General features: G+C 35.9%; 2 protein-coding genes across 6 annotated transcripts in view; one reads left to right on the forward strand and one right to left on the reverse strand.

Annotated features, from left to right (window-relative positions):
- Window positions 1-10,678, forward strand: part of dpf3 (double PHD fingers 3) — a 50,132-nt gene extending 39,454 nt beyond the window's left edge. For both annotated transcript variants that reach the window (XM_051138941.1, XM_051138940.1), the window contains 3 exons: window positions 4,900-5,012; window positions 5,222-5,303; window positions 7,115-10,678. In XM_051138941.1, coding sequence (XP_050994898.1) covers window positions 4,900-5,012; window positions 5,222-5,303; window positions 7,115-7,182 — 263 coding nt within the window. In that variant the 3' untranslated portion in view covers window positions 7,183-10,678. The remainder of the gene's footprint in view (window positions 1-4,899; window positions 5,013-5,221; window positions 5,304-7,114) is intronic.
- Window positions 10,679-11,187: 509 nt separating this feature from the next.
- rgs6 (regulator of G protein signaling 6) overlaps window positions 11,188-14,212 on the reverse strand; it is an 86,844-nt gene continuing 83,819 nt past the window's right edge. For all 4 annotated transcript variants that reach the window (XM_051138934.1, XM_051138938.1, XM_051138937.1 and 1 more), the window contains one exon: window positions 11,188-14,105. In XM_051138934.1, the coding sequence (XP_050994891.1) occupies window positions 14,055-14,105 (51 nt within the window). In that variant the 3' untranslated portion in view covers window positions 11,188-14,054. The remainder of the gene's footprint in view (window positions 14,106-14,212) is intronic.

Genomic DNA, 14,212 nt, shown 5'->3' on the forward strand with positions numbered 1-14,212 from the left:
CCGTGTTTGCTGGAGGATACATGATACTTGGCCTCTCCCTAGTTTGCTTGAAGCAAAAGGACTGGTATTTTTGGAGTAACTTCCCTTTACGATTCAGGAAACTCTCCTTAAGCAACAGGTACAAGAAGGGGTACAATTGTAGCATATGTGCAATGATTCTCATGAAGGCTTTGTTTTGCAAATAAAATCTGGACCATTCACCTTTGTTAACAGATCCAGCTCTGAGGATTTGACTGTGTATGTGTAAGTGCAAATAATACTAATAATAATACTAATAATACACTGGATTTCAAGCACATAAGCTTCCTACACTCAATAGGAAAATGCAGTAAATGTGAACTAGAAACAGAATACATGCAATAAAAGGCACAATCCACATTAGCCACAGGGACGTCACCCAGTTAATATGGGGATATTTCAGTGTATCCATTTTGTATGAACCAAATTAGCTCTTTAAAGCTCTTCTATTTATTGTTATGGTGAACTCATGTGTCACTTTTGAATTGCGAAAAATGTTCCGTATGCTTTCGATCTTGTCTCTATTTCAGGGCGTTCATTTTTGGAAAACGATCATATAATTTATTAAGATATTGTATAATGTATATAGGCCCACGAACTGTTGCAGGCTAAAGCCGTTGTTCTCGAACAGCTCCTGATGATATTTCTCCCAGTGTTTTGATGTCTAAACTTTAAGGAAATGTTTCAATGTTTAACATTCAAACTTTAGTTCATTTAAACCTAAGCCAAAGGGCAACATGGCTAGAGATGATGCTTGTAACTGCTTCTGTGTCATGTAGAGCTGTGGCACAAACCACACAAACACACAGAACTCACTTCATGCAACCTGTCATCCATGCTGTGGTCGCTGCTGAGTCCTGTTACTCCAAATGTCAGCCTGCAAGTCTTTCACTGGATTTTGTTACTGAAAAACATTAAACATTTTACATTTTATGAAGTACTCTTTGAGTTAATTTTGTTTCAAAAAAGGAAAACAGAGGGCAAGTGACCTCAAAGAATTCGAACACTTGAAATATCAAAATAAGTCTGCAAATAAATGATGCTAAACATTATCTCAGAACAAAGCACTTTTGCTCAAGTCATTTTCTCTAAAGTTCACATGGACGTTCTTATAGCTGTCTTAATTTTGAATAATATATTGTTTTGTGATTGGAAACTTAGTAAAAGTATTATTGTGAAACCAATAGCTTGAAAAAGGTGCCATGTTTTCCTTACATTCATACATGTTTAAAGGATTAGTTCACTTTCAGATTAAAAATATACAGATAATGTACTCACCCCCTTGTCATCCAAAATGTTCATGTCTTTCTTTCTTCAGTCGTAAAAAAATTACAAAATTACAAAATTAACATTTCAGGAGTTTTCTCCATATAGTGGACTTTCTCAGTTTAAAGTGGAGTTTAAATGCAGCTTCAAAGGGCTCTAAACGATCCCAGCCGAGGAAGAAGGGTCTTGTCTACAATTGGTTATTTTCTTAAAAAAAAAAAAAATTGTAAAATGTATATACTTTTTAACCTCAAAGGCTCGTCTTGTCTAGCTCTGACATGCGCATGCAGACACTACAGGATTTTTAGCCCGATTTTGCCCTGATTTTCCCCTCCTGAGAATCAGAGCAAAAATCTTGTCGAGCACCTCGATCGGTCCCGATGCAGCGCGATGTGTGCGCTGCAACCAGATTTTTTATAATCGGTTAGAATTGAAAAAATCCTGTAGTGTGAGCCCGGCTTTAGGCTTTAGGGTATGTTGAAAAACTCCCGTCTCATTTTCACCTCTAACTTCAAAATCGTTCTACATCGCTGTTTTACCTATTTTTGTAACGGCCGTTTGACCTTCTTTGCATGTTCACTTTGTAAACATCGCAGCGCTAGACAAGACAAGCATTTGAGGTTAAAAAATATAGAAATTGTCATTTTTTTACTAGATTAGACACTTCTTCCTTAGCTGGGATTGTTTAGAGCCCTTTAAAGCTGCATTTTGTAAGTTCTGTCCAATATATGGAGAAAAATCCTGAAATGTTTTCCTCAAAAGACAATTTCTTTACAACTGAAGAAAGAAAGACATGAACATTTTGGATGACAAAGGGGGTGAGTAAATTTTGTGCTGGAACTACTCCTTTTAAATATAGCTTGTGTCCGAATAATTTTGGGGGCCACTGTAGTCTATAATTTCAATGCAACTGACAGAACTTATTTTATTTTAGATAGAATTTTTCATATTTTATATGTATTTCATCAAGATTAACATCATAAAGAGAGAGTTCACCCAAAAATTAAAATTACCCCATTATTTACTCTCCCTCAAGCCATCCTAGGTGTTTATGACTTTCTTCTTTCAGACGAATACCCAAATACCTGAAATACCCAAAAATTAAGCCTGAAAAATGCATCCATCCATCATAAATAGTGCTCCACATGCTCCAGGAAATAAAGGCCTTCTGAAGTGAATCAATGCAATTGTGTAAGAAAAATATTCATATTTAAAATTTTATAAACTAGCTTCATCTCTAGTGGACAACGTAGACGTAAACTCCAGTGAGAAGTGACGAACGCGGAAGCACAAAAGAAAGAGCAAAAACAAAACACTGGTAATGAATTGGAAGTACAAAATGCGAATTTGTAAATAAAAATGTTGGGAGGATTTCAATATAAGCCTGGTGACTGGTTTTCATTTGCTACAAAAAGAATGGTTCTCACGAGAATACACTCTAAAAAATGCTGGGTTAAAAACAACCTGACTTGGGTTATTTGTCAACCCAACACTGGGTAAATATCAGACAGAACACATGCTGGGTAATTTTTGTTTTGTTTTTATGTTTTTACCCAACATGCTGGGTTGTTTTATTTAAGTCAACTGTTTCAAACTATGATATTGCTGACTTAAAATGGGAAATTAAAAATCAAACACAGAATTATGGAGGCAACAGCAATAATCAAAAGATGAACATTTATCATTAAGCAAAAACACCCACGGACAAAAATATAGGACAAATTGCATTTATTTGGATGAATACAGCATAGTTTACAATATTACATACATTTAAACTCATTTATCAAGCATTTTAGAAATAAAAAATGGAACATTTTAAATGTCTAAATGCTACAAAAATAGCATTTTAATGTAAGTGTATTCAATCATTCTCTGTAATCACTTTTCACCGAAATAGTGCCGATTCTCGTGCCGGTGTGTCGTTGAAATCTGAGCTGGTGATGGGATGCTGTTCACCGGTGAAACTACAAACCTCAGACCGCCGCCTCACGTTTCATTTGTAGCTGAAAGATGCCGTGACTGACTCCATAACCTGCCCATAAACAAACAGTACTGAGATTAGACAACATATTTTAATATCAAATTAAATTAAATTCAGTATTATAATGAGTAAAATCAGGCAAAAGGCATTTCCATCATGCGAAATTACCGCTGCTGATGCAGCTGACTGACATCTCCTCCCTGTATGTTGCGTTGCATAAAATAATACAATTTACAGCACAGTAAAGACTATAATTGAAATAAAATGTGTACAAACCTTTATTTCGCTGAAGAAGTGCACCAAATCGGTGACACTGTGAGCCTCTTTCTCCTGTAGAGGAAGCAAAAAGCCTGTGCTCTGACTGTTAAAGTCGGTCGCACAATGGACGAGAAGCGTCACGTCGCGTCTAGAACAACTCGTACAAGTACAAGCTGGGCGCCGTGGACAGATACCAAATGAAATTAGAAATTATAAAGCTTGGAAGAGCCAGGACATTTTCAAATTTAACTTCGATTGTATTCTTCTGAAAGAAGAAAGTCGTATACACCTATGATGGCTTGAGGGTGAGTAAATCATGGGGTGATTTTCATTTTTGGGTGAACTATCCCTTTAAATCAGGCATGTTTCTATATACTTGCAGGAAATAAAACCAAGGCAAAAGATGTATGTCTAAATGTCAGCATAATGTGGCTTAATATATTCAACATAGTTCTGCATGTCAATACCAGGGACAGAGCCACGAAGAGGAACGAGGTAGCAACGCTTATGAAACTCCCTGTAGGGAAAGAGCTTCACATAACATCCGACTTCATGCCAAGGCCCCACATGCTTTCCAAACTGGGAAGACTGCACATGCTTTACTGGGCATCCAAGCACGAGGAACCTGCTGTTCTCACAGTTTCATTGAGGAAATGAGCAGGCCGAGGAACTGACACCTCCCTAAGAGACAGAAAGACAGAGAGAGAGAGAAAGACAGACATGTGAGGTTACAGAACCATCTGGCATTTTCCAAACCTGTGCTCACCCTCTCTCTGTGTGTGGAGGGCAGAACAGAAGGTGGAGGTGTTTAGGGGAAACTGTTGTTTGTTCCTACCACACAAATCGTGTGTAATCACTTTTTTTCATTCACGTTCCTGTCATAATCTTGAAATGAAAAATCTGTCATCATTTACCCACCCTCAAGTTGTTCCGAACCTATATGAGAGTCTTTCTTCTGATTAGTACAAAAGAAGATATTTTGAAGAATGTTGAAGTCAATGGCTACCGTCAACAGTTTGGTTACCGTTTGTGCGCAACAGAAGACAGAAACTCACACAGGTTTGGAACAACCTGAGGACAAGTAAATGATGACAAATTTGTAATTTTTGGGTGAACTATCCCTTTAATGTTATCTGTCTGCCTCTATCTATCTATCTATCTATCTATCTATCTGTATATTCCTCCATCCATCCATTAACATATCAATCTACCTTAAACTATATAAATTACATTAAGAAACTTTCAAATTTTTCACATTTTCTCATTTTTCTAAATTACATTGATTATAGTGAAGTACATTTGAAGATAATCTAATAGTCTGAGTTTAGCTCCTCTTCCTTCTGTTGGATTATTGTTTCATCTTTCTCTTTCACCAGGCCATCCGTCATGTCTGCAGTTCACAGACAACATGATGCGGGCTGTTCGAACGTACAAGTGGCAGTGCATCGAGTGTAAATCCTGCAGTCTGTGTGGCACCTCTGAGAACGACGTGAGTGTTAAACCCTGTCTAAAATAGTGTGTGAGCATGAAGAAATACTTTTTAGATTATCTAACATCTCAAACAAGATTCTTAAAGCTCCCTTTACTTGTTTGACATTGTTGACACAGCGTGTTGCTAGCATGCATGTTTCTGCAAGCCTGCTCATATGGCTAAGTGCGTGTGAGCTAACAGCTTGGTGACGCCCTTTAATTTTGTAGGATCAGCTTCTGTTCTGTGATGACTGTGATCGGGGATACCACATGTACTGTCTTAAGCCTCCAATGACACAGCCACCCGAGGGTAAGATCACTTCGTAAAAGCATAATAGATATTACAAATCAGTAATAGAATTGCATCATTCAAGATCTAAAATCTGCCAGATTAGTGTGGATTGTTGTCATGTCTGTGAATATATTAACGTGCATTATAGGTTTGGTTATAAAGGGATAGTTCACAAAAAATGAAAATTCTCTCATTAATTAATCACCCTCATATTGTTCCAAACCCGTAAGACCTTTGTTCATGGAAAACAAATTCAGATATTTCTGATGAAATCCGAGAGCTTCCTGACCCTGCCTAGACACTAACACAACTGACACGTTCAAGGCCCAGAAAGGTAGTAAAGACATCGATAAAATAGTCCATGAGACATCAGTGGTTCAACCATAATTTTATGAAGCTACATAAATGCTTTTTGCAGGCAAAGAAATCAAAAATAATTTTATTCATCAATTTCTTCTCTTCTGTGTCAGTGTCCACAGTGTGTTAACGAGAGCATTATGACACATGCGTCATTCTGTTAATGACAGAATTTTCATTTTTGGGTTAACTATCCTTTTAAAGTTTAACTTAAAAACTCAATTTTTTAATATATATATATATGTGTGTTTTAAAAAAATTGTCAAAAATCACATTAAAAACATAATTGACAGACCCCTTGAAATTCTAATGACCCACCACTGAAGACCCCTGTATTAGCTGAGGTCGAAAGTTTACATACACTTAGCAGAATCTGCAAAATGTTAGTTATTTTAGAAAAAAAAGAGGGATCATACAAAAAGCATGTTATTTTTTGTTTAGTACTGACTTGAGTAAGTTATTTCACATAAAAGATGTTTACATATAGTCCACAAGGCAAAATAATAGTTACATTTCTAAGAATTGCCCTGTTCAAAAGTTTACATACACTTGATTCACACAATTCCCACAAATTCATTTTTGTGTATTTTAACCCTTTCCAGCAATGACTGTATGATTTTGAGATGCATCTTTTCACTCATATGCAACTATTACAGAAGGTTCAAATGCTCACTGATGCTTCGGAAAGAAACACGCTGCATTAAGAGCCGAGGGTGAAAACTTTTTGAATTTAAAGATCAGGGTAAATCGAACTTATTTTGTCTTCTGGGAAACTTGTACATATTTTCTCTAGCTTCTGAAGGGCAGTACTAAATGAAAAAAATTATGATATTTAGGCAAAATGAGAAAAATCTTAATTGTGTTCAAAAGTTTTCACCCCCTGGCTCTTAATGCATTGTTTTTCCTTCTGGGGCATCAGTGACCGTTTGAACCTTCTGTAATAGTTGCATATGAGTCCCTTAGTTGTCCTCAGTGTGAAAAGATGGATCTCAAAATCATACAGTCATTGTTGGAAAGGGTTCAAATACACAAAAATGCTAAAAAAACAAAGAATTTGTGGGACCTGAAGGGCAGTTTAACTGTTCAGGACAAAAAGGGACTCACAAACAACTATCACTAAACAGAAAACACAGTATTAAGAATCAAGTGTATGTAAACTTTTGAACAGGGTAATTTTTTACAAATTCAACATGTGTTTTATGTGAAATATCTTATTCAGGTCAGTACTAAAAAAAAATAACATGCATTTTGTATGATCCCTATTATTTTGGTAAAATAATTAACATTTTGCAGTTTCTGCACGGTGTATGTAAACTTTCGACCTCAACTGTATATATTTATGACACTGATTTACAGTACACAACATGGACAAGTAAATAGATAAACAAACAGTCACACAATAAACAAATACACATGCTACACATGTGAGTCTGCTCTATTTAGTTACCTTAGTATCTGTTTTGTCCAAACAGGAAGTTGGAGTTGTCATCTCTGTATTGATCTGCTGAAGGATAAGGCATCTGGTTTCGGAGAGCCGTAAGCGTTGCGAGGAGGTTCTACACAGTCACACACACAGACACGCACAGCAGACTCAGGATGAATGTTTGTCTTGGTTTTGCTCTGTAGCTCTCCTCCTGCAGTAGTGTGAAGTGGAGTCTCCCTCTACCTCCGTGTTACAAACATTTTCCTCAACCTAAGCAATCGGTAGTCTACCTCACATCTTGCAAATCCAAAGGCAGGTTTGAGTCCAGATTGTCCGATTACCTAGAAACACGAGTCGTATTATATAAAAAGTACTTAGTTAAATAGCAACACCAGCACGAGAACTATAATATTGCAACTGAATGAAGTGATAATCAACCTCTTATACACACAGAAGCTCCTGAGCTGATTCTAAGCTATTATGCCTTTGAAATTACGACTGACAATGCCAGTTTCAACATAAAACTTACTCAGAGACACACACCAGTGATATAAAGCAAAGTCCTTTTCATTTTAGCTGGTTTCTATTAACTTTAATCATGTTTTCAATGTTTGTAAGCCCACAAGACATTTCTGGCTGTTTTGGTGTAAAGAGGATAAATGTGATTAGAAGCTCATCTTTTTTACTGGGATCATCATTCAGGCAGACATTTAGAGCTTAGTATATGAGTTATTGTGAAAACATCTTCAAACTAAATGGCAAAAAAATAGTTTTTCCATGTATTGAAGCAGGTTTGACTTCAGGACTGGAAAATAATGCTGTTGAGTGTTTTTGTATTTGTTCTTTTATACATATAATTTAGCAGACAATCGTGTGGTTGGTAAATTACATGATAGCCATCATATTCAAATACAGCTATTATGCCTGTCCTTGTGCTACGATTATACTGGCATGCTTTGCTTTGCCTTTTCAAGCCAGCTTTTTCCTTTAGGTTAGATTTTGTAATTATAAAATGTGAAGGCGTTAGACTGTTTAATCTTTCGTTACATTTTGTCAGACATATCTGGTTGTGCTCCAGGAACATTCCAGTTTTGTGTGTTCTAGAACCTTCTATTGTTCCATCCGCCTGTTTGGAGCCCTTCATACCTCTCTGTGTGAAACATCTGTTCACTCCATTTTGTATTTCTCTACTCGTGATATATTAGCATTTCTATTTCCATCTGGACATTCTCTCATGTCATTCCCACCTCCTTCACCTGTATAAAACATTAGAGGCTCTATTTTCAGAGCCAATTCATCAACGCTCTCCAGATCTTGCGATCTGTTGAATATTTTAGCTATGCATTTTTATCTATTTTAAAGGTCATCTACATCACATTTACATTTGTTTTTCAGCTTAATAAATGTATTAAAGGTTCCAAAATTAAACTAGCTTTGATGATGCTTAGAGATCATTCATCTAACCATAGTTAGGCCTTTGGACTAAGATTTTTGTTTAGGAAAAAAAAAAAAACTGACAGTTGATACAGTATGACTTTTCGCACTAAAAACTGTTAACCCATTCTAAATCTAAACCTTCATTTGTCTTTTTTCATGTTTTGTACTGTTCAGTACCTGTTTATTTAGACTGTAGATTTGTAAACCCCGGGTTAACATTCTTTTTTTAGGTATTTGTCGATATTGATGAGGAACACAGCATGCACTTAGTTTAAATATCAAGTCGTCTCGTTCTGTCTGGAGTAGACTTTTTATAAGAATATATGTTACCCTAAACCACAAAACAAGTCATAAGGGTCACTTTTTTTGAAAATGAGATTTATACATCAATAAAAGCTGAATAAATAAGCTTTCCGTTGATGTATGGTTTGTTATACAACTATTGGAAAATCTGGAATCTGAGGGTGCAAAAAAAAACCATCTAAATATTGAGAAAATCACCCTTAAAGTTGTCCAAATGAAGTTCTTAGCAATGCATATTACTAATCAAAAATTAAGTTTTGATATACTTACGGTAGGAAATTTACAAAATATCTTCATGGAACATGATTTTTGGCGTAAAAGAAAAATCTATAATTTTGACCCATACAATGTATTTTTGGCTATTGCTACAAATATACCCATGCTGTTTAAGACTGGTTTTGTGGTCCAGGGTCACACGTTTTTCCAGTCATTTCTGTTTGAACTTAACATATTATTCTGTGACTACATGAAACTATTGAATATTTATAAATATTTAATAAAGTAGGCACTTTTCAGGTTTATGATTGGTTATTTGTTACTAAACAACTACCTGTTATAGAGTGCAATAGTCAAAATAAAAATCCCAATCTATTTTCTCCACAGGGGAACTGATTTTTAATGATTTTTACTTATAAACTGCTTAAAAAAGTGAGGTTGTTAATTTATGGTATTTGTTGGTATGTTGTAAAACTTAAATACAACACACCATATGCTTTTGCTGTTAATTAGTGGAATTCCTGGTGAAAAACTACATTACCCATGATTCCGCAAAAATTTACACCAATCAGAGAATCCCAACAAGCAAACTGTGCCAAAAAAACAAAACCTAATTTATGCTACGTTCACGCTATGTCGTCATTACCGTCATTCCGAGATGACAACACATGACATTTTACTCATAGCATCCCATGTTGTCGGACTCTTAAGTAGCGCCAAAATGAACCTGGAGGCAGTCAGGTGGTACATCTGTCCAAGTCGGAACATCAGAACATTCACAGTTTACAAGTTGTAATTACGAGTCAGGAGCACATGGGGTACTGTTGACAAGTCCGCAGTTGTCCCGCGGAATTGGGCTACTTTAACACTGTTGCCGCGGGTTGTTATTCATGTCTGCGGGTTGAACCGACCCCAATAATGTTATATTTAGCCCATGAAATGCAAATTTTACTAGGGGATGCCCGCCAAAAAACACGTATTTTACCCCCCAGAATGCGATTTTTAACTGGGGACCCCCCTCAAAACGCATTTGGGCCAATTAGGTGGGTTTTCTTGTGAAAACCTGGCAACCCTGACATTGAGGGCTTTGATGTTAATAGTTTTGCCATAATTCAGCTCGAGTACAATGTCACATATTGTCATCTCGGAATTATGACATGGAGTGAATGCAGCTTTAGTTTAATTTAATTTGACATTCACAATGCTTCATGGGATTGTAGTTCTTATCCTCATTAAAGCTGTCTGGTACAGTCTTGTACCTTGTCTCACTGTCTTATTTTCAAATACATTTTGCTTCAAATCAAAGTTTGTAATGTTCTGACTCACCTGACAGGTTTCAAATCTTATAATTCATTAATGAGAACTACAAATCCCCATGGGAAAAATGCTACCTAAACCAAGGGCACTTAAAAAGTGGACGGGCACTATTGCACTCCTTGAAGGGGAATTTGACTCTAGATTTTTTGTTTCAGGTTTCATAACCCACTGCTAAATCCTCTTCTAAAGAAAAAAGTGCAATATTTTTTATTGCCTAGGGTTAAAAGCAGGTTTAAAAAGACGATAACCCGGGGTTAAGCTAGAAACAGCTCCATTATACCAACACAAGTATCAAGCATCTTACAAAATGAATTAATCTAGTCCAAAAGTAGAAAATAAAGTACTGTATATTCCCAGTTTATCTGTGTAATGGCCTGTTACAATGACACTTCTTGTATATAATCATCTGTATTCAAACACAAATGTTGACTTTTTAATCCTTTGCAATCACAAGAATCGTTTTGTACTTAGTTTATTTCTTGTCTGTTTCTTTTTATTCTTGTTGTAATGTAAAATTTAAAAATAATAAAAAAGTAAAACCAAGTCTATGATGATTTCACAGTTGTACATGTCATGTTTACCACTAGAGAGCAGCATATACACACTAAAAGATGAGCAAAGACACCTCCTTCCTATATATTGTCATTGAATACTGATCTCAGTTCAGTATTATGAAAGAGAAATACTAAATCAAATTTAGCTTATTGAAGCACAATGCTTTGATGTAGCAATACATCTATTGCTATGTTAAACGTTTAATATGTGTTAAATGGATCTTTACAAACCAAAAGTATTTGACATAAAATGGCGTCCATGCAGAGAAAAATGAAAAGGATTCCATTCCAGAGCTCTCCAAACTGAATGTTTATTGAATGTCTCAGGACTTCAGGTCCTTCTTTACATTATCTTGACTTATTGGACCCTGATCTTTGCCAATGAAGAAAAAAAAAAGTCTAAAAGCAGTAAAACTCTTTAGAAATATTCCATGCATAGTTTTGTGCTGAATATGGCACTTGTGCCTCTAAGTTACTGTATATTCCACGTTCAGTATTCTACACAGCATCTTCCATATCCAGGATTGCTGCAAAGTCTATACATTCCATTTCAACCTAATGTACAGTTATGAGTCAACAAATTAACTACCTGAAAGTATGTAGAGGAAACGTGCTATGTCAACCGTTTGACTGTCTTTAAACTTGTGGGCTAAAGACAACTGAGAGAATTCATTTATGTATTCCAGCAGCTTAAGTCTATGCGTCTCTGGCAGTGAGGCTGCTTTAGGAAACAATGCAAGCAAAAGAATACAAAAATGCGGCTGGGGTTGGCTGCTCAGTGTCCTGCATGAAAAACACCTTTCTAATGGATGGTAATCCCGCAAAAACATCGTCTACTGTTGATATGTTAAAAGAGCTGTGATTTTGATATTTGTGCTCAGCAAATCATCATCCTCATCACCATCATCATCATACTAATCACAACACTGATACAAAGCGACATGAAGTGTTTACATTCCAAACTACAATACCATTCATTAAAGCAAAGACAAACATAGTTGATAAGGACCAGTGTGTTGGCTTCAAACATACAGTAATACCAGATGATTACAGAACCCATTTCTGCCACATGAGAAAAAAAAATTGCTTTGGTAAATCATGATTGTAACATACGCTACCGGTCAAAAGTTTTTGAACAGTAAGATTTTTACTTAAAAAAGTCTCTTCTGCTCACCAAGACTGCATTTATTTGATCCACAGCAAAAACAGTACGATTTTGAAATGTTTTTACTATTTAAAATAACTGTTTTCTATTTGAATGTATTTTAAAATATAATTTATTCCTTTGATTTCAAAGCTGAATTTTTAGAATCATTACTTCAGTCACATGATCGTTCAGAAGTCATTCTAATATTCTGTTTTGCTACTCAAAAAACGTATTATTAAGTTGAAAACAGCTGAGTAGAATATTTTCAGGTTTCTTTGATGAATAGAAAGTTCAGAGGTACAGCATTTTTCTGAAATAAAAATCTTTTGTAACTTTATAAATGTCTTTATCATCACCTTAATAAATTTAAAGCATCCTTGCTAAATTAATGTATCTATTTCTATAATGCCCCCTTTTTGCTGTATTTTGAATCAAATAAATGCAGGCTTGGTGAGCAGAAGAGAATTCTTTAAAAAACTTTTGAAAAATCTTCAAACTTTTGATTGGTACTGTATAAAGTCAGAATTGTGTGATATTGTGAGTTTTTCGACCCCAGAGGATAAAGAAAAAATCATAATTATGACACAAATGTTGAGATTATGACTTCATATCCAATAATTTCAGCTTTATACGTCATAATTACGAAATAAAAAGTCAAAATGAGATACTAAGACACAATTATGAGATAAAATCATAATTGTTAGAAGACCCAAAGAGGAAACTGACAATGCGCCGACAGACACGACAAACCAGGTTACTTTGGATATGAAACAAAGTCTCAGGGTTGTGATTTTATTATGTGGCAAAATGGGCCTCCATAGATGCTCCATAATCTTTAAAGTTATTTGTTTGGACATTTAGCTGTAAAGCTGTTCAGGAAACACACTCCCTGCTGAAAAAAAACAATATAACCATCACAGAAAATTCTAATGGTTTCCACTACACATACCAGTACGAACATTACAAACCATCAACTTTTAAAACCATTAAAAAATGTGTTCTGTAGTGTGTGTTTTGGGGCATATTCCATTGGGATTTATTGGTTTTAACAAGCCACCAGTAGAAGGTGACTAATTACCAGTAGAGACGAATAAGGTCCATTATAGTTTTCATTAGTCCCATTATAACCAGTAAAACCATTACAAATTTTGTTCTGGTGTCTATTGTTTTTTTCAGCAGGGACTGACCGAGCAGGACTCGCATCTCTGGTATCCTTCGTTCCTCACTGGTGTAATTTTTGTGCAAAAGCAATATTCTGTGCTCTGAATCATCCCGAAACACTAACAGTTTTTATTATCCCGGTCGATATTTCTTTATTCCTCAATAAAACTGAGTCTGGTATCGCTCTTCATTATTCTCTCATCTCAGTTAGAAGTATCATGTGCTAATACAGTAGGTGAGTATAACACGGCCTGTAGTTAGATAAATAATTCTAGTTTCTTCAAAATGGCAGGAGTAATAACAATGTGCTTTTCCAAACCCCTTCATTTCTTCACATTCAGTGACTGTCCAACATAAAAGTATATGACGAAAAGTTCTGTGCAAACCTTGACTGAGGGAACACAGTCACTGAAAGCCCTTGTCATGTTCTTCACTCCTTTGGAATGCTCTGAAGATTTGAGACACATCCTCGCTTCATCCGAATGCTTAGCGTTGACATACAGCACACCTTGTTTTCATATCTGACAGTGAATGTTTTAAACAGCAATCCAGCGAGACAGTCCCATCCTTGCTGCAGTTTGGTTATAGGTATCAAACAAACGTAAAATGGTTCTCTAGATGGTACTGGGAAATCTGACATTCATGTATGCGGTCTTTGCAGTCACTGATTTAATAGACACAGACAGCACTGTCGCCGTTTGGAGATTTTTTTTTGGACTTATTGCATGCTGCCATCTAGAGTCGGTAGCTGTGCGGTGTTCGGGTGGGTTTTGGAGAGAGGGTGGTCCATACACGTGGTCCGTCATGGCCACAATCCTTCCACCCCAACAAACCCCAACAGAGTTCAGGACTCGTCAGGAGGACTGCATGAGGCCTGTCAGTCGTTTACTTGTCAGAGACTTGCCCTGAAACACAATTACATCATTATTAAAATCGGTCTTTTTAAATCGCACAGTTAAAAAAAATTTGTCGTCTGGGATTCAACTACTAATATTCATCCGCAAATTCCAAA

The sequence above is a fragment of the Labeo rohita genome, chromosome 20 (genome assembly GCF_022985175.1).
Source record: "Labeo rohita strain BAU-BD-2019 chromosome 20, IGBB_LRoh.1.0, whole genome shotgun sequence".
NCBI classification, from domain to species: Eukaryota; Metazoa; Chordata; class Actinopteri; order Cypriniformes; family Cyprinidae; genus Labeo; species Labeo rohita.